This window comes from Oenanthe melanoleuca, chromosome 2, assembly GCF_029582105.1.
Source record: "Oenanthe melanoleuca isolate GR-GAL-2019-014 chromosome 2, OMel1.0, whole genome shotgun sequence".
Taxonomy (NCBI): Eukaryota; Metazoa; Chordata; class Aves; order Passeriformes; family Muscicapidae; genus Oenanthe; species Oenanthe melanoleuca.
Genome location: NC_079335.1, coordinates 17,624,571 through 17,645,466, shown reverse-complemented (window position 1 = coordinate 17,645,466; position 20,896 = coordinate 17,624,571). Strand labels below are relative to the sequence as shown.

The 20,896-nt window shown below is 35.6% G+C and overlaps 1 protein-coding gene across 2 annotated transcripts in view; it reads right to left on the bottom strand.

Annotated features, from left to right (window-relative positions):
• Window positions 1-20,896, bottom strand: part of NUDCD1 (NudC domain containing 1) — a 37,396-nt gene that overhangs the window by 8,029 nt on the left and 8,471 nt on the right. For both annotated transcript variants that reach the window (XM_056484256.1, XM_056484257.1), the window contains 8 exons: window positions 20,050-20,204; window positions 13,396-13,581; window positions 11,468-11,645; window positions 8,991-9,176; window positions 6,381-6,588; window positions 4,174-4,318; window positions 2,881-3,006; window positions 1,066-1,225 (listed from right to left, as the gene is read on the bottom strand). In XM_056484256.1, the coding sequence (XP_056340231.1) occupies window positions 1,066-1,225; window positions 2,881-3,006; window positions 4,174-4,318; window positions 6,381-6,588; window positions 8,991-9,176; window positions 11,468-11,645; window positions 13,396-13,581; window positions 20,050-20,204 (1,344 nt within the window). The remainder of the gene's footprint in view (window positions 1-1,065; window positions 1,226-2,880; window positions 3,007-4,173; window positions 4,319-6,380; window positions 6,589-8,990; window positions 9,177-11,467; window positions 11,646-13,395; window positions 13,582-20,049; window positions 20,205-20,896) is intronic.

The following is a 20,896-nucleotide window of genomic DNA, read 5'->3' as shown; positions in this document are numbered from 1 at the left end:
AAGCAAAAAAACCCAACATCAACAAAAAAGAACCCCAAACCATCAAAGCACTCTTATTACATAAGCCAGTACTTTCTGAAGGGATGCATTAACCAGTTTAATACCAATATACAGTTCTCGTGTACCTCATCTAACTAGTGTTTTGGATACAGACGTACAAGATACTCTCCCCACATCTGGCTCCTTTCTGCCTCACAAGAGCTTTAATTTTCTCAGATGGATCATAACGCCACAGACATAGTCCATATGGGCAACCTTGGCCCAATATTAGTGGTCTAAGTAGAATAAATCTCTTCTCTCTCCTCATCTCCCAGTGTGTTATTACATTTAAAAATTAGGATTTCTGAGCCTATCTAATCTAGAACAAGCACTTGAAACTTGTCTTCTGTTTAGAACTGACTAAAAAAAAAACGAGTTACTTTTTAACACACTGTAATTTCTTTTAAAATTAACTCAGAAGGAAAAAAAACACCTCTCTTTTCCACTTTAGTTACTGGACTCTAGTATCAAATGGATTCATTTCAGACTGATTTCCTTTCACACTTCTGTAAAGAGAATTGAGATAAAATCATTGCAAAGTGATCTTTCTGCAAGGTTATTTGCTTCACTTCCATTGAAAAACGCATGCCAATGGTTATCACATGGGCCAACAACACAGGAAAAATCTAAAGGTCATTTATTAAAATACCTTACCATAAGATTACACACACATAGACATATAATCAATTAACTGAAGCTATTGCCCTGAAGCTATGATGTCTGTGTGAGTGTTAAGGTGGTGATTATGCTTTTCAGTCTCTAACTCAAAGTCACTTATCCAAGGAACTCTCCTTTTTACTATGCAGTTCTGTGCTTACATTCTATACAAGGTCTGAAAAAGCTTGTTTTCCTCCAAGGGCATAAACATTTTATTTCTACATTCTCTCATTTCTAAAATTAAGCTATCATGCTGCTATCAACAGAATTATAATAACTTTCAATTCAGATTTCAGTAAATGAAATATCAACATGAGCCAAACCAGAACTATTCAGATAGAAAAGTCTCAGAGGTGTGAGACTTCTTACCTAAAGCATTAAAAGTTGCAATATGTTCCCACATATTCTCTGGTTGGTCAGAGTGAGGCTGCCAGAGAAGAGCATCAACATCATGCCTCAGGCAAAAGCATGGCATTTCTTTGGGATTCACAACAACTGAGAAAAGATACTGATTGCTTCCAAGATTAATCTGAAAACAAAACAAATACAGAATATTGATTCAAAGCACAAACAGCAGATTCTGTTACACATACTGCCAAAGTTAGATGATCAACAGTTTTATGTTTGTTACTTGACAAAACGTTTGAATACATTAAGCTGATCCCACTGATGAATACACCAATACACCACAGGTGCCTTACATATTTCAAGGAGATGCAATTAAGTTTGTTAGAGTAATTATTCAGAGAAACATTATGTCCACTACACAAGCAAATGAGAATGTGTTTTGTGCAGGAATTGTTTTCTAGGATAGATCCTAACCAACAATTTCTCATGTTAGGGAAAGATTCTAAGTAATCACATCTGGTTTTCTGCAGGGCTAACAGGGAAGGAAATGCTGTCCCTCTAAGGTAAAAACTGGCAAGCACTGAAACAAGGATTAGCTGGAATATTAAAATTATGAAATGTCAAGATTTTTTCACAATCAAGTAGTTATGAAATTTCAGATTAGCACACTCTTCAATAAAAATGTTTGTAGGAGTTATGGATAAAAAGCCTCATTCTAAAGGAAAAAGGCCCCATAATTGCTAACAAGAAACCCCAAACAACTTGAAAGAAAAACTAAATCAAAGTGAAAATATATTCCTGTATGCTGAAAAATATACTGAAATATTCATATTTCTACATACTCTAATAAGGAACAAAACCACAAGTTCACAAGAGGCTGAAATTAATATTTCCTACCCACAGTAACTGTCCTTTGACCATAATGCTTTAAACACATTAACCTTTGAATCACTTTTATGCCACCCATTTTAAGAACTCTTTACAAGCACCCTGCAGTTCAAACTTGCTCCACAATGTCTTGCTGCCAGCTAGAAAGTGATCCCACGAGCTCATGTTCCTCCTCATCTGTGAAATGTCTCTGGGGCATTTCTTACCCTTCAGTGTGAGAAGTAGTAGTTTAGGCTGAGTTATTTAGAACTTTATCCAGTCTAGCCTTGAAAATCTCAAGGACAGAGGCTGCACAACTTACTAGGCAACCCAAGCCATGCTACAACCACGCTGTAGTTTTTGCTTTCATCCAATTACAAAAAAACCCCAAAACCCCCCACAACAACGAGTTAATCTGTAATGTTTTCATATGATTTTGTTGTTTCCAGCTCTAGGCAACAGCTCAGATCAAATCTTAACTTACTGTTAGTCAGGGTTGCTTACAACCCAGACCAAGCCCACTATTGAAGCATTTTGCCCCCAATCTGTTATTTTCAATGTGACTGACAAAGAAGCATTATCTATGCTCCAGCTTCTTAGTAAAAAAGGTCAGGTTTCTACCAGGCTGTCTGAAAGTTTGCTTTTTCTTCAGTAATTTAAGTAATTTAAAGAAATTTATGCCACTGAAAAAGACCCTTTTCTCATAATTACTTTGATATAACTTAGTTTTTTCAAATGGCTCACTTGAGAAAGTATATGTATTTTTAAAAATCAGAACAAAAGGAGCTTTGTTTTTATATTAAAATGATATTGAAGGACACTTATGGATTGACAATTTCTATTGCTACTATGATTTGATATCATGGGAAACATTTATGTGATTTCAACAGTCTACAGATTTTTTTAACAGAGGTCAAATTCCAAACAAAAATGTTTTAAAGTATTTCTGTACTAATTTGCAGTACTTACTATATGAGTGACTTTCATGGTATTGCCATCAAATCTACACAAGCTTGCTCCATCTTCAAGAAAAGCATCACATTCTTCTAACTCTTGAGCATTACAAGGTGGGTTTTCCTTTTCGGGGTTTGGATTCTGAAAAAAAAACCAAACTACACTGAAAACCAAAACTACTAAAACAATATATGAATAAAAAAACCAAAACAAAACAACAACCAAAGAGCAATTGAACATGAAGAATTACTTGCATATCAATTTATATTGAAAAATTAAGCTATTACGTAGTTACTTAAATTAATAGAACGATTTCTGCAGTAGAGGACAGCAGAAGTGGTAGGTCCAATAAAATCAATTTCAGTTTGAGGAAAGGTACATAAGCCACCAAAACATGGACAATAAATTCCCTTCTCTAAGTAGCAAAAGCATAAGCAGCTCTAAATACAAGATACATTTTAGTTTTGCTAATAATAACTTTAATTTATCAAAATCTATTTAAAATTAATGAAAACTTATGATTAAAAATCATCACATTAAGCTTAGTATGAAGTAAAAAAGAAAAGAAATTTGAAGCTCCAAATAAATCTATGGTCAAAAGATATAGCACAATATCTTGTTCACAAATACTGAGGGAGAGAGGAAAGAAATCAATCTGGAGCACTAAATAGAATTTATTTTAATAACACATTTCAGCCTTATTAAAAACAAAGTAATAATCCAAATCAAAGATATCAAAAGCCACAGGGAGGCACACTTTACAAGTTTCAAATGAGATGCCATTTTCGAATTAAACCAAGTATCAAGCAAATAGCAGCTAAAAATCACAAAACAAAAATGCCAGAAAGTTCATCAGTATTGTTTTCAGTTTCAAACATGTCATTTACACTCATTCTGTAGGTCAAGTACAGTACCCCTAGGAAGACAGTATAAAAGTTTTGCTAACCTGTTGATAAACAAGAAACAGACCTCTTTCATCCACATTTCAAAATCATTTAATTAACTGCTTTGAAACAAACTGGCACATCCCAAATGGTGGAATGAAGTTTATTTTCACTGTTAAATCAGGCTTCTGTTTGTTGCACAGACACCATCATACAGGTTAAATTCAGTCCCTCCTGAAGATAGTTTTACTGTTCAAAGTACATGCACAACTCAAGTGCCATTAGTTTGTTACAGTTTCAATTAAAAATGAATGAATAGTAAATTAACTGATGAGCTGGGTCAGTGCAGTGCACATTAGGGTATCAAGAAAAGACAACATGCAAAAGTACAAGAATTATAAATGTTTGATTCTTGACTCTTTACCATTACTTCAGAGGTAAGATGCATCAGGCTTTCAGCTATTTCAGAGCACTGGGAAGGGTCCATAATGAATTCCCCTCTTGTGTCACCAACAATTAGCTCTGGCCACCGGGATCCCTCATTTTTCTTAATCAGAGAAATTTCCAAACTCAAATGCAAAGAGAAGACAAAGAGTAGCACATGAAAACACTACATCCATTTGTCTGATTCATCAAAAACCTCTAAATGTAGGTAAGAGCACTTCTCTTCAAACTGAATTAACAATGAGAATCACAGAAACTATTAGCATTCAAATTATAAAATAAACTAGCCTAACAAAAATATTCTGAAGAAAAACAGACTAAGGATGTTATTTCTAACACACAAACCTCAGGATTTTCAATGTAAGTGTAGTTTACCCTGAAGCAGTCTCATTAAAGTATTTCAAATAGGAGGAAATCACTTGTAAAGCAATCTATACAAAGACTCAAAATTTTGCTACAGAGGTTTATTTGAAACATAAGTATCAGTTCTTAGGACTGCTTAAGTGTGCCCTACCTCTATATAAAATCTGGGACAAAAATATTTGTATTTTATAGACCTTATAAATACTATATCAATTAATGATGTATATTATCTATCTAAAATCATACTCAGAAGAGATAATATTTCCATAACAGGCTAAGAAAAACCCAAAAACAACAAAGAGAACTCAGTATAATCACTAAACTATTAGGAATAACTAAATGAGCAAATGAAAAATAAGACACAGCCCAATGCACCAACATAGTAATTCCATATAAATACAGTGTTGGATAAATACATAGATATAATGATAAAACTGAAGTCAATTTTATTATACTCACTTTTTAGATACACTTACAGGTTCTCCAGCAATGACAGCTGTAGTGCTCCTGACAGAAAACCCTCTAAGTTACTAATTACTGCACCATAGCTCCAACTTTAGTGAACTCTGAATCTGTATCTAAAGCAATTTCACTGGTATTAGGAACAGAATACTCTTACAGAAGACATTTGGAGCAAATTTTTGACTTTTAATCAATAGATTTATAGTTGTGCTGCAGTATGAACATTAAGAACTGGGTGCAACTTATTACACTGAAATATGAAATTACTCTTTCTCATTAAAGCAGAAGCCTGAGATTCATGCAATAACACTCACTTGAATGAGTTATAAAAAAATCAAGTTATTCAGATGAATTATTTTTCAGCATGATACCTAAAAACCAACCACCCCACACATTTTAATCACAGTCAAATTTTAATATACAGTAATAGTTTAATCTATATAAAAATATTAGTCCCTATATTTTTTTTTTTTTTATAATTACTGTCCTTTACAGTTAACCTTTTGGAAACTGCAAAAAGCCACCCTTATGACAACTTGAAGGGTAGCCTTTGTTTTAGATAAACAGCTATGAGCTGTTGAGTGGATCACCTGGTGGTGTACATGTTTCTTCCTGAGTTTATTAAAGCTGTGAATATCTCTGAGACAACCAGAGTGGGTAAGTGAATACATGACTCAGCCCAGGCAGAGTATGGAAACTAGACAATGCAAAAAGAAAAATCTGACTGTGTTTTAGGGAGCTCTGAACTGTTGCTTTGCACCCTCTCCATTCTTTCATATTTTTATTTCAGAATGAGAAAAGCATCTAAAAGTTACTTCTGAAATAAAAGCAGGAACATTTCTATTTGAGGTCTACAGTATGTTAAGTTCACACAGACTCATTTTCTGCAATGCACATTATATATAATTTTTTAGGAAAATATATTAAGGAATTTATAAGTCAAGCCTAAAGAATTTCCGTTGTATTATTACTATAATGTTTGTTTGTGGAAAGTAGAAGAGAAACTAACACAAACAACAAGGTACATTCAATAATCATAATCAATCTTGAAACAAAGTAAAAAAAAATAACTGTTGAACTAATTAAGTTTACTCTTCTTACAAATGTATGTTAAACATTTTGATATTGGGAGGGTTTTTTTCCTGGAAAATAGCTGCAAAAGGGATTATTTTCACAATTAGATAAAGAAACAGTACTGAGACAGCAAAAGCCAGTGAACTATTTTCAGGAGAGGAGACATTCTTATAAGAAGAGACATGGAGTGTAGCATTAAATGAGACCATCCCAGAAGGGCCAGAAGTCAGATGAAGTCAGATGAAATCAGTTCCTATAAATAAAAAAACTAAAAAATAGATGCAATACCTTTTGTCCTCCCTAATTACCCATGTGCAGCTTTCATGGTCCACAGATGAATAGAGTTTTCCTTCCATCAAAGGAGGCTGGTCTTTTAGTGTAACACATATATTATCAGGGGAAAACCGTATTTTTATGTCATCTTTCGTGATGTCTTGAGGCAGGTGAACTGTTATGGTCACATCATCTTCAGTCTGCTGCCAGTAGTACAGAGGGTCTGCAATTGGAAACATGCAGCAAAACACTAAGTTATAAGGATTACTGGATTCCACAGCATTCAGTACTGAGACATCTGGAGTTTTCCAGAAGTTTTTAAAGAGTTGAAATTAACTTTTACGCTGAACAATTTACACAAAATATATTCTGATAATAAAATGGAGAAACACCTTTTTAGTAATCAAATTCATTTGTGTCCCTCATTTGAAAAGTAATTTATATTCATGTCTATACTCAAATATGCTGATAGATATTACAATAGGCATTATTACTCTTAAGTTTATTGTACCATTATGAAATTTGAATGCAAAATGTACTTAAAACAATTAAATATTAATGATTAATAATTAGGTTGAGGAGACATTAGGGGCAGTATGCTGAGGTGCTTGAGCACATCCAGAGAAGACAACAAGCCTGGTGAGGGGTGTGGAACACAAAGCCTGTGAGGAACAGCTGAGGGAGCTGGGGGTGCTTAGTCTGGAGAAAAGGAGACTCAGGGATGACCTTATCACTCTCTACAGCTCCCTGAAAGGTGGTTGTAGCCAGGTGGGGGTTGGTGTCTTTCTCCAGGTAGTAACTGACAGAATGAGAGGATCCAGTCTTAAGCTGCACCAAGGGAAATACAGGTTGGATATTATAAAAAGTTTTTTACAGAAAGGGTGATGAAGTGCTGGAATGGTCTGCCTGGGAAGGTGGTGGAGTCACCATCGCTGGATGTGTTTAAAAAAAGACTGGATGTGGCACTCAGTGCCATGGTTTAGTTGATGTTAGGGCATGGATTGGACTTAAAGGTCTCTTCCAACCTAGTGATTCTCTGATAGGCTACTGCATGCTAGAAGTACATGCCATTCAGAGATGTGTACACTTTTTTTTATATATTTTGCCAGAAGCTATGCTGACTACTCAACAGACATGATTTTATAAGACTAAGCAGCCTTAATCTGCCTCAGCTAATGGAGATGAAATAAAACTGCTTGCCCAGAGGCAGTGATTGACTTTTTCTACTGTGTCTAGAATCCGTCTGGTTATTAAACTGCTAGAAGAAATGGCCTTTTAAGAGAAATGTTTATATAAAAGGAAGGCTATGACAGCATGGGTGGGTAAGGCACAGAAAATAGAAATACAGATGAATATATTTTCTAAGGAGCAATAGTGTACAAGTTACCTCTCTGTTCTGAGAAAAAGTAAAGTATGGGGTCCCCTAGAAAGCTCTCAAGTTGTCACAATCCAATCCAAGATTCTACAGATCAAAGCCTCACACCAGCAACTGTGACTCTGGAAGGACTCTTGCACTGTTGCCCCTTGCCACAACTGCCCTGGGTGCAATGGGTCAGTCACAGGTGCTAGAATTATACTTCCCCAGAAACTATTACTATCTAAGACATGGCAGCCTTCAAAATTCTAAAAACTCTATCTGATATTAAGAGTCCATTATGCCTGCAATTTTATATAACTGTGCAAATAAAACTAGAGCCTACATAAGATTTAGCAAAAGGCAACTGGTGCTCAGTTATGGTGCTCAGTGCACTGAAGAATTCCTTTACCTCTAGATTTATATGTACAGTCTATTCTTAATAAAATTACATGTAAAATATCACAGTCATCACAGTGTTTAACACTAACACATTCCAGAAATTTGATCCTTTTGTATTATTTTTCAAATAGATTTTCACACTATTGACAAATATTGTGCTACTATCCTTCAGTTAGAATTTGTTCACTAAGCAATACCTCATATGCAGAAACAGAAATCAAACATGAAATAATCCAACATAATTATATAAACATAGACATTACAGAGCTTAGTGATACTTAGGGATAAACAACTCTATTAATAGGTTTTTACATACTTAGTTTTGTTTTGATTGCAAAGAAAAAAAAAGTATGACTGCATTTTGTTGAAGTTTTTCTCAACTTTTCCACTTGAGAAAAGAGAATATTTTACAGGAGACTCGTTCTTACAAACCAACCACTTAAATTTTAGAAAGGCAGGAATAAATTACATATCAAAAAGCTTAGTAATGAATAACAGTTAGAGGAGGTCAATGCCCCTCTCCCATCTAGGAAGACTGTTTTTTTAATTTGAGTATTTCAGACAGATGTCTAAATTTAGACATTAGCAATCCAACTTATACAAAAACTTATTATAAGTCTGCAAAATATCCTTTTTCTTAAGACAAGAAAATTCTTTAAGTATATCATATCCAAAAAAAGGCACCTAATATAGGTTTATGCACAATACAACTTCCAACAGTAAATGCAAACAAACAAAAGACAATCTGTCCACAAGATAGATATTACAATATTTACTGCTAGAGTTTCCAAACAGATGCAAAACTAACAAGATATGTCTCAAGTCAAAGAAGAAAGCAGCCTATCATGACCTGTCAGACTAAGTCTTACCTTTCTTTTCATTTGATACTTTTGCATCATCATTTTCTTCTAATTCGTCACTTTCACTTTGCATAAATGTGAACGGTTTGTGGGAAACAATCATTAGACCATCCCCACTTGGCTCTATTGCTGCATAATGGGGGACTGATTTTCCTTGCAAAACTCTCCTTTTAATGATTTCGTATCCATGATCACCTATAAAATAAATTAAAAAAAAAAAAAGTATTTCCAGAAGACAAATTCTTACCTAAGGAACTCATTACATTTAAAATATAGTGCAATCCTACCTGTTAAATCCTAAAAGTTTGGTTAATGAAAGAAAACCAACTTTGAAAGGGTATGCCTTTGTTACAGTCCTCTGAAATATCATGGAAGGTATTAAAACACCTAACCACTGCCCCCATTCTGATTTATTTTCATGCTTCCATTATTTTGTTCTTTGGTAACACAATAGTGGTGCGCGTGATCCCTTTGTCCAGTCTGCCAAACAGGGCAGAGATCTCACATTTCATGATGTCAAGAGACATAACCATGTTTTAAGGCTTTGCTGTGATGAAGCACAGATTTTGGTAATTTAAGAAATGGCTTGTTGATAAACTACTTACTTTTACTAAAATTCAGAGACAGAGTTTCAAGGAAATGCAAGCAACAGCAATTGACTACTGATGAAAGAGATAGCAAAGTATTGTAATTCCTCAAAACAGCTTTTATCTTTGAGACTGGTTCATATGTCAGTCTGATTTGTGAGATGTTTGTTTAAATGAAATCAAAATTTATTTCTCTCTTCATAATTAAAGACTGCTTTGAATTTTGTTATTTGCATCTCTACTGACAGTAATTACACAAATTTTCTGTTTCCTGGAAATGCTGGAGAACTGGCAAGTCTTTTAAAAAGATTTTTAAATCCACTTTTAGGGATTCCAAGAATATTTGTTGTAAGTTATAAAACCCATAATGTAAAAAGAGTTTTTTATGGAAGTGTACAGTATTAAAAAATAGAATAAAAGTCTGTGTTGGTGCTCTCATGAGTAGCAGTCTTCAGCTTTAGATTGGCAGTTACTAATTTAGTATTTCATATAAGTTGTTTAGTTTTCTTATAAGTTGATTTTAGTTTTTCTTAATTTACAAGCAGTAATGTTCAGAGGTTTCTTCCTCTATTTGAGCTGGCCACAAAAGCCTAATGTAGCTGGTCTCATGTGTCTGAGAAATATTTCCATCATCCAAGGTTTCAGCAGCAAAAAGCATAACTAAAGCCACTGAGGGCAACACAGCTGGTGAAAGGGCTGGAAAGAAAGTCATAACAAGACTAGGTGAGGACTGCAGGCTTGTGTAGATTGGAGAAAATGAGGCTGAGGGGCAACCTCATTGCTGTCTACAGTCTGCTTAGGGAAGGGAAGTGGAGATGGAAATGCTGAGCTCCTCTTGGTATCCAGTAACAGGACACGTAGGAATGGCTCAAAGCTGCACCAGATGAAGTTCAGACTGGACATTAGGACTGGACATTTTTCCTGAGAGGGTGGTTAAACACTGGAATGGGCTTCCTAGAGAACTATTCTATGCTATCCTATCCATACTGTATATGGAGGTGATGGAAGAACATTTGGCTAGTAACATCATAGTATGCCTCAACTGCTTCAGTTCAACTAGTTAAAGATCTTGTTTCTATCAGGATCAAAATTTTATTTCTTGGAACATAATGAGCAAGTCATTCCAAGAAGTTCTATTAATTTAATCCACACATTCTTTAAATCAGGCATTGATGCATGGGGTCTTGTATCTTCTATGTAGATCATGATATTTAATGTACACATATGTGACCATATCAAATATATAAAGTATCATTTGTCAAACTTTATTAGGATAAAATATTAATTAGTATTAATTATATTAATTAATATTAATTATATTAATTAAATAATATATTTTCAATGTGTTGGTCTAAAATTAATGGAATAACTTCATACTCTTATTGCAGAAAAACCTAGAATATGCAGTATTTACTTTTTATGCTACAGGTCTTACATTTATCTTATACTACTTCCAATCCCACTTCCATTAATTGGAAGCTAAAAAAAACAACAAAAAGAACATAACTAAAGACCCATATCCAGCTCTACAATATTTTAAAAAATATAACAGACATTAGTTAGAAATAATTCTGTATAACCTCGATTTTACAAGACCAAGCTAAACAGAAATTGCATTTCATAACATTCAAGTAAAGTGCTATCTTGTTTTCAAATTATCTTAATGACACAAGCACAAAACTTTAGTTCTTCCTGTTTTCTAAATATCTGCCAAAATTTAGGTTTATAACCAAAAACTTGATCTCAAAATATAAGAAAAAGCTACCTATGTAAAATCTAGGCTGTGGAAAAGAAATATCAGAATGTGTGGAAAAATAACTTCTAAGACAAAGCATAAAAACCATGATTTTTATTTTTTTTAAACATCACTCTCCAGTAATATAAACGTAAAACACTTACCCTCTCTTCCTGCAATCGTAACCCATTCCAAGGTAACATGAAATCCACTTCCTTTTGTGTCCAGTTCATCTTTTTCTACCCTAAGCAGCAGCACAGCTAGTGAATGTGTATCAGATTTTACAAATGAAACACTGTGTGCTACAATAAATGGACTTCCTAGTTCTTCATTAAACACAATCTAGAACACAAAAATGTAATAAAAAGTCAGAGAGTTAAAGCTGGAAGCCTTACTCTTTTACAAAAAGCAAGGAAGGGTTTCAGTGAATGTCAAATCAGTAACAGTTTGTCTCCCACAAATCTCTCTGCCAATATGAACACACAAATGTCACACATTTCTGGTTCCTCCTGTGGATATCAAGCTACAGTACTGAAATGCTTTTAAACATTATTGTTTATATTATACAATCATTATAAGAGTCCATTAAACAAAGCACAGAGATCCCCAAACCTGTCTGCATTGTGGCTGTTTAGCACTGCAATAAATAGATGTACAGCAACTGATGAGAACAACAGGGTCCACAAACACTGCCTGTCAACTGGGGAAACAGTCTCAAGATGAAAATGAAGGCATTTTGCCAAGGCCTTCACTAGTTCTCTAGACACTCCAATATTCTGAAAATCTTTGTAGACCTTAACTTATGCAAACAAGAGGACACAAAGGTCCAAAGCATCACTATCAGTTGTTCAATCATCAAACATGCCATTATTCAGCTTTGCAAAGAGATCTCATTTTCTTCCTCCATGAAGTAAGAAACAAAAAGCTGTAATGCAATGAAGGAGAATAATATTTATGTTTAGGAGAAGCTAGGGTTAGAAGTTCTTGAATTTTTATTTATGTACGTGGATTGGGAAAGTCCATCCAATATTTGGATATCACTAGGTAGGCAGAATACATAACTAATACATAACTATTACTGTCATACTGAAAGGCTAATAAGCACCACTGTGAATATAAAATGTCATTAATTATGAACTTAAAGTTATAAAATTCATTAATGGATGAAAATTTATATTATATGAAAATTATTTCATTAATTTCATACAGAGGGACTCCATATCTTATAGCATGAGACGTCTGCTACCTATAGCTGGAAGTTTTAATTCTAAAAACCATGTATTCCAGCTTTTTCAAAAAGTACTCATTCAGCAATAAAACAAATATAAAAACAAATTTATCTGAACAACAGAGAAGAAAAAAAAACATTATTTGCTAGAAGATTAACACCTGAAAATGAAAAAACAAATAAATTAAAAGAAAAGAATAAATTACAAAGAATTCAAGCTGCAGTGGTTGAATGAGTATAGACTTAGCCCAGCTGTTGTTAGTGAAACCTGATAGTTTGAGGATTTATAGGGCTGTGATATTAACACAAATCCAAACCACTGGATGCTCTACATACTCAACAAGTCAATTTAATGGTGACACAATCTCATACATAAATCTTGTATTTTCATGACACTATAATAACAATAAATAACAATTTCAACGTAACTTATTTACGTGTCAGCATTGTCATACAGAAGAGAATAAAAACCAGATGGTATTTATTACCAAGCATCTATAAACAGGATGATCAATTTCCTTTCCTGAACTCTCAAAAGATGTAGAGAAAGGAGCTAATTCATCATGTTGAAATCTTCCACTACAGTATATACACCTACATTTCTGCCAATACTAAAACATCTGTGGTTTCTTAGGCAACTACCCTCTAATAAAGAAAATAGATGCAAAATGTGGGCACTTTTTACCAGATTCATCTTTCATAAACAAAGAGGAACTAACCACAGAACATGAGACTCACAGCTTCAGGTAGAAACGTAGCAATTATATTTGCTGTGTCCAAGCAGGATATGCCATTATTAAAGCAGTCAGATCACTCTGATAGGGATATATGTACAACTCCTAAATTCATCATTGCAGGACTTACCTCCCACTTCTCAGAGGCACTGTTTCCACGCTTGCCTGATTTAATTAAATACAGTCTTCCTGTACCATCAGAAAGGGTAACCCACGTGGAGGATGAGAAATGCATTGAGGCACAAAGGCGATTATCACATGCAGTCAAGTCTGTAGGCAGCCTGAACACTTCTCTTGGCTTTTGTAGAGCAGTGTCCTATAAACAAACAATCATGAACTAAGACTTTATGAAGTATTTATTAATTTCAGTAAATATTACAGGCAAATTAAGAATGATAAACCTCAGTAGCAATGTACCAGTTTTGTGTATCATTCAGCATATTTGGAAAAAAGTGAGTAGCAAGCATAATTCCCACATATGTGGAAAAGGTGGTGGAAATTAATCAAACTGGTTTCTATGAGTGTTTCCTAACTGATATTTCAGCACTTTTTTCTGCAATTTTAAGTAGTAATGATATTTTGCATTAGAAAAGGCTTTTATTTTCCCCTAGCACTCCTATATAATAATCACTTTCCTCAAATAATTCTAGTCCCAGGGAAAATGTGGAGACTTAAAAAGAAATAAAAGCCACTCAAAAAACTCACCTGTTAATTTAAAAGAATTTTAGCTTATTCTGTTACACAACTGGCAAATACAATTTTTCATCTTTCTTGTAGTGCTCACTTTTTTCAGTAAGTTAAGAGAAGTAACACCTACAATTAGCTGGTAAAGAAAAGCTGTGCTAATTCATATCACATTTTCAAATAACTTTTCTATCACATTATAATTATACTATGGAATTAAATCCAGCTGGCCAGGCACTAATGGTGTTCCCCAGGTCTCAGTACTGAGTCCAGTCCTGTCTAACATTTTTATCAATCATCTGGATGAGGGATTTGAGGGTACCCCCAGCCAGTTTGCAAAAGCTGGGCAGGAGTGCTGATCTGCTGGAGGGTAGGAAGGCTCTGCAGAGGTGTCTGGACAAGCCGGATTGATGGACCAAGGCCAACAGTATGAGGTCCAATATGGAAAAGTGCTGGGCCCTGCCCTTGGGTCACAACCCCAGGCAGCACCACAGGCTGGGCACAGAGTGGCTGGAAAGCTGCCCAGTGGAAAAGGACCAGGAGTGCTGGTCAACATACATATATGTATATATATATATAATATATGAAACAAAATTAGACACAATGGGTTTCATAGGTATTTTACAAGCTAATGTAAGTGAAAGAATGAAAACATTCAAGATTAAAACTGTGTCTCGTTACAGATCTCGAATATTCGGCCACAAATCATATAAACATCTCATCCTTCTATTTTTACTCAAACAGTAGCTTGGGGAGCATAATCTACTTCTAGCAAAACAAACTTATTCATTCTGCTCTGTGAAATAAGGCAGTCAAAAATATACATAAAAAGGACTGTCTCCAAAAGAGTCCTTTGCACTTGGGCATGTGAATGCAATACAGAGAGAGCAAACTGTGCATGCCAAGCATGCAGTGGCCTCATTTATTGAGAATCCCACCTTTGAGGGCATTTCAAAACCTTCCTATTTTCCAGATGTTAGTAAAATCAGATGTGCATTTAACACATGCTAAAAGGTAAGCGAGAGAAATTGCATTTGGGTAAGTACCATTTGAATAAGCAACAGCAAAAAAGACCAGATAACAAACAGATAGCCTGCTTGCCTGTTGGGCCTACTCAAATTCATACTAGAGATTACTGTCTGCTACAAGAAGATTATGAAACCTGCAATGGAAAATTCACAAAATTTTAATTATTAGAAGCGTTCAGGGTCATTTCTGGAGTTAGCTGTATCACTACATCCCTTGGACTACTCTGCTAATTTATAACACATTGAGAAGGGGAGAATGAAAGATTTAAAAGGAAAAAAAACCCCAAAAAAACCAAACCCATAACCCAAACAAATATCACACAATCACTAGATACAATGAATTTTGGCTTCCTCATATTTTATTTAATTTTTAGATTTCACTGAAAGGCATTTTTTCCCTACAAAGTAGGATCGTTTTCCATTGTAACTAGCAATGATTACTGAGCCTACCAAAAAAAGTCTTACCATGGCAAGAGGAAGCATCAATCCTCTTAACAGTGACTTGCAGGGGTATACTATATAACATTACAGAAGACCACACTTTTGTGAGCCTTCAAGTAAATTTTAACAGTAAGCTCCAAATAGTTTCAGATGCAATTAAAATAAAAAAGTATCAACTACTTAATTTTCTGAAGCTCACACCAGATTTATCCCCATTGAGCAGGAATTTCAGAACTCGATCTCCTGAAAAAATGAAAAATTATCTTTACCACAAAGCCTTTCTTTCAATAGGTAAGAAAGGAAATTATCTTATTCACAACCTTTCTGTTCACTGATTTAACTGTAGGCAGTTACTACAACAGTCTCCCATCTCATTCTGACAATGGAAAGGATGGACTTCCTTGAAGATGAAACAAAACCTCCTGTCAATCCCCTTGTGTGAGATTATCTTTTTGACTGACTGTTTCTTTGTTCACCAGGTGGTTAACTGGGTTAATAGTAACTCCCTGCTTTAGAAGCAAGAGGGGATGGTGAGAGTCTGTAGTCCTGTATTATACCAGCAAGAACTGGCTGAAACAACTCAGCCCTGCTCAGGCATTGGTCAGCACTGGTGAGCAACTGTATTGTCCATCACTTTTTTCCCTGTTTTATTTCTCTCTCCTTTCACTATTGTTATTATTTTGTTGTTATTATTATTGAATTTTGTTTTATATAAATTGTTAAAAGGTTCTTATCTCAACCTGTGGGTTTTACCTTTTCTAGTTCTCCTTACCATCCTACTGGGATGGAGGAGCAGCAGTGAGCAAGTAGCTGCATTGTACTTAGTTGTCAGCTGGGGTTTAATGACAATACTGTACAAATATGAGATAGTTCATAAAAGACTTATTTTTTTCAAGGAAATAACAGGGAATGAGAAAGGAATAAAGGAATAAAAAAGAAAGAAAAAAAAAAAAGTTATATGCCAATTCCCATAAAGTAGACATAAAAATACAAGACTACATTTTTATGAAAAATCAAAACACCTAGGTGTTTGACATATCTCTTTAACTGAAAAAAAGTCCTTACCCAGCATTCTGAATAACAAAGAGACAATTATTTAAAACCCTGAAACACAACACTGAAAGATTTTGTTGTTCTCTATCTGCTTTCTTATTCTAACTTGTTTCAAATAGAATTTCCACATTGTATCTGGTGACACTATCAGTTGTTCTGAATACAAGTTAACTGAAAGTTACAGAAACAGTATTCCATAGCTAATTCTTATGGGAAATTAAAAGATGAAAATACATATACCATTAAGGATTTTAATTAAGTGTGAGAAGAGTTCCTATTGCCACAATTTTTCAATTGATTATCTGAGAATAAAAAGAAACCAAGTTGTCTTTGCAAGAAGAGTTTAAGATGAAGAAACCAAGTCCAACTCCTAAGAGAGAAAACTGTTTTGCAGCTATATTTGAATGCTACAAACACTGAGAAATCAACAAAGTTGAGTCAGATGCAAAAAAAGTGACCAACTAAAAAATCTCAAGTCAGTAAACCCATCACTGTCCTCCCTACCCTCTGGATGTTTAAAGCAGAGTATTGATTGCTGCTGGCATACTGAATGAAAAAAGTCCAACAGCTGTAAAAGGAGAAGGTTAAAGCTATTATACAGTATTTCCAGCCAAGTCAGAGTAACAATTTCATCAATCTGGTATAAAAAGCCCACCTGAAGACTCATCCATCAACACAGAAGTACTGCTTGTGTTGATCACTTTTCTTTTTTCAACTACGTGTGATTTTGAGCAAGTGGCAAGATGTTATATGCACTTCTTTTCCTTCACAGATAACATCTTTTTAAACACCTAAGTTGCAAGGATAATTCAAGATATATGGATAACCAACATACTGTCATATTAGAATCAAAGCTGCTACCAAAATAAGAAATAAAAATAGAAATCATGATGCATTAGAAAGCCTACGTGTGTTCTTTCACTCTGATTTCAGGATGAACACATTACCCTGTTCCATCTTCTGTTTTAAAAAAGAATGACATTAATTTTAATTGTAAGCTGTACTTAGCCAAAACCAATCTTATTTTTAATATACATTTGACTGATATATGACTGGGCACATTTGTAATGAGACACCTTGTTGATGTTTCTGAACACACATTCCTTTTTATTCATATTCAAACGTGTTTCCTTTGCAAAACAGCACAGTATCATGTACTAGGACACAAGATGGTGCCTATTTATTTCACAGTTTAAGCAGTTTTATTTCCCCCAAAAACTTGTGACCAGATATTAGTCAAATGCCATTATCTTGAAATAGATCTTAGGGAAGAATATTTCTTGTGTCAATTTATAGCCTGTTGTAAAATCCTTTATCTGCTAAGAAATAAATTGACACACATAGTGCCCTCCTAATAAAGGAATGTATTGGGTGTCTGTGTTGTGCAGGCAGAGGGGACCTGCAGGGTGGCCTCAGTGAGGAGGGGCCAGGGGCCAGGGCTGCCCCCTGCACACACAGCCACGTCCAGCTGGCTCCACCGGGCTCACTGGAGAGAGCTGAGCTTGTCAGCTAGGACAGTGGTATGCAACAGTTTGCCTGCAGCCCCTGGAGCAGTCCATGGAAAAGCAGGCTGTCCTGAAACCCACAGAGGACAGATATCCACACTGTTGCCCATGGAAATGGAGCAAGTTTCCATACAAGCTTTGTGTGACTTTCTTTCTTATCATCCTACTAGTTCTAATTGGCAATATATTAAATTGTTTCCCCAAAGGCAAGTCTGTTTTGCCCACCATGGTAACTGGTAAGTGATCTCCCTGGTTTTATGCTCATCCACAAGCTTTTCTGTCATTCTTTCTTGCCATCGTGTTAAATAGGGGGAGTGAGAGAATTTGGGTGGGCATTCAGCAGCAAGCCAGGGTTAACCAACCCCAAGGATAAAACAAAAAATTAGATTGTGACAAGCAACTGTTAAGAGAAGGCTTTCTTTTACATGTTTCCACTAGGAATCCAGATGATCTCAAAAGTTTTGGAAGAAGTCCTAGAAGATTATTTTGTCACAGTAAGAGTCTGCCAGAGTCTCCAACTGCTATTACTGTGAAAAGCAAAGGAACTGTTCTCACCCTATCATCCTCTGGAAACTTGTATTTCCTGAAAATCTAAAACTACAATTTCAGAATTTTTCTTAGTTTAGTCCTGACCTAGTAATTTCTGTCCCCAGCACCTTGCACAGGCTAAGCAACATGTTCTCAAAAACTTACACAAAACCCTGTGCTTTCTTTTGTCTGACAAGGTTACGAGTCCAACTCTCTGGTAGTATGACAATGGATATTTTCCTTTCCACAGTCTTTTCTTCCTTAATGCCCAAGCACAACAATTGTATGTGCCAGAAACATGGTTCCCTTCCCTCTCTGAAATGTCCTGAACCATGTCCTTCCCTCTCTGAAATGAAGTATAGTTTTTAAAGGAAACTAAAGCATGCATTAAAATGGCTAAAAAGAAATACAAAGTTTGATTACTTAGGACCACCAGTATAAAGCAGAAATTTCAGACTTGCCTTAACTTGCTTACACTATTTCAAGTTCCCTCATGGCCACCAGCATCTTTTTGCCTCCAACAAATGATGTCTAGATTAAGCATTTCTAAATCTAACATATATATACAATGACTGGGTTTTCAAGTTAGCAAACAAACATCAAGTAATGTCAGAGAGAAAGAGAAAAGCAACTAGAAAAGAAGCATCTTCCCTTCTCTTCAACTTGCTGTCATGTCCATCTTGCCCAGAATGGAAGTAGATGTAACACTATGTAGAAGCCTAAAGAAAAGAGCTAATGTAGTCAGAGGTTGTGGACTCAACCAAGGTTTGCTGGTAAAACACACTGTGAGAAAGAACAGGATATGGCTGGAGATGGGAGCCACACAGAGGTAGGACAAACCTGGGACAAACACGTTTTCTGGGATAAACATCCTTGTTCTGGCTCCTAGAGGTAAGCACAGCACAGTACAGCACACATATAGGAATAATGTGGAGAAGTGGATGTGGACATGGACTGCAGGGGGGAGATCAAGACCACCAGAAATGCCCTAAGCCCTCCAACCCATTTCCAGAAGGGACTGGAAGAACAAACTGCACATGATAACTGACTTGTATAGAAAGTGAGTCACTTATTTTATAAGTGGAGAAAGTGACCCATGAGCAGGTACCCCCACCAATCCCACGCAGCACCTCCAGGACTCTGAATATCCCATCAGACCACTGCTGTGTGCTTGTACTTGCAAGTCAGGGCCTAACATTTCAATTTCCATGCCAAATGCTTAACTAAAAAAAAACTCTGTAAGCTTTTGTGGCGTTTGCTGTTCCTTTTGTCACAAGCATCTTCAACTCCTGAGTGCTCCTGTCTCCTTAAGGGTGGGATGCCACACACTATTGCAACACTTATGCAATATTATTAACACAAAGAAGTCATAAACCTCTTAAAATCCTTTTATTCATCCTGGACAAATGCATTTTTTGACCAACCTATCTTCCTGGCAATAGCTTCATCCAGTTTTTGCATTTGGATCCTACTTCAAATATTTTCTATCTCATCTGCTCCCATCTTTTTCAATTCAGTGGTTTAAATAAAAGATTTTATTCTTACCAGAGTCACTGACAGATTCATAACCCTTCCAAACTGATCAACATAGTAGACATTATCCTGGTACCAGGAATCAATGTGAAGATAATTATACATGCCAAAAGCACGCATGTGGTCAAGGGTATATTGATCATCACGAAGCTGCACTTCTGCTACAGCTGGAGGGAAAAGAAAAAGACTATTTTAACAATTATTTATTTACAGTTTAGTAATTTAAAATTCAAACTAATAATTTAAAAATAGTTCTTCCATTTCTTTCCATAGGTATGCTTTATTTAAATAAAAATACATTATTTATACATAGTTTAAAATTTCACCATAAACTCGGAAAGCAAGCCATCTGCCCTAAAGGCCACTGAAGTAGTTTGCTTTGATTACCTCATCACCATTACCATTTACAGTGGCCTATTGTGGTGGGTTTCCCCTGGCTGGGTGCCAGATGCCCACTAAAGCCATTCTGTCACTTCCCTCCTCAGCTGGACAGGGGAGAGAAAACATAAGGCTCATGAGGGAGGATGAGCAAAGGAGAGATTGCTCACCCTATTACTGTCACAGGCAAAACAGCCTCAACCTGGGGAAATTAGCTTAATTTACTGCCAATCAGACCAGGGTAATGAGAAATAAAAACAAATCTTAAAACACATTCCCCCCAACCCTCTCTTCTTCCAGGGCTCAACTTCACTCCCACTGGTCACTCCCTCCCCACCTCTCCAGTGGCACAGGAGACAGGGAATGGAGGTTGAGGTCTGTTCATCACACCCCTCTGCTTCTCCTTCCTCCTCATTCTCTTCCACTGTTCCAGTCCCTTCCACAGGAGACAATCCTTCACAAGCTTCTCTAAGGTGAGCTC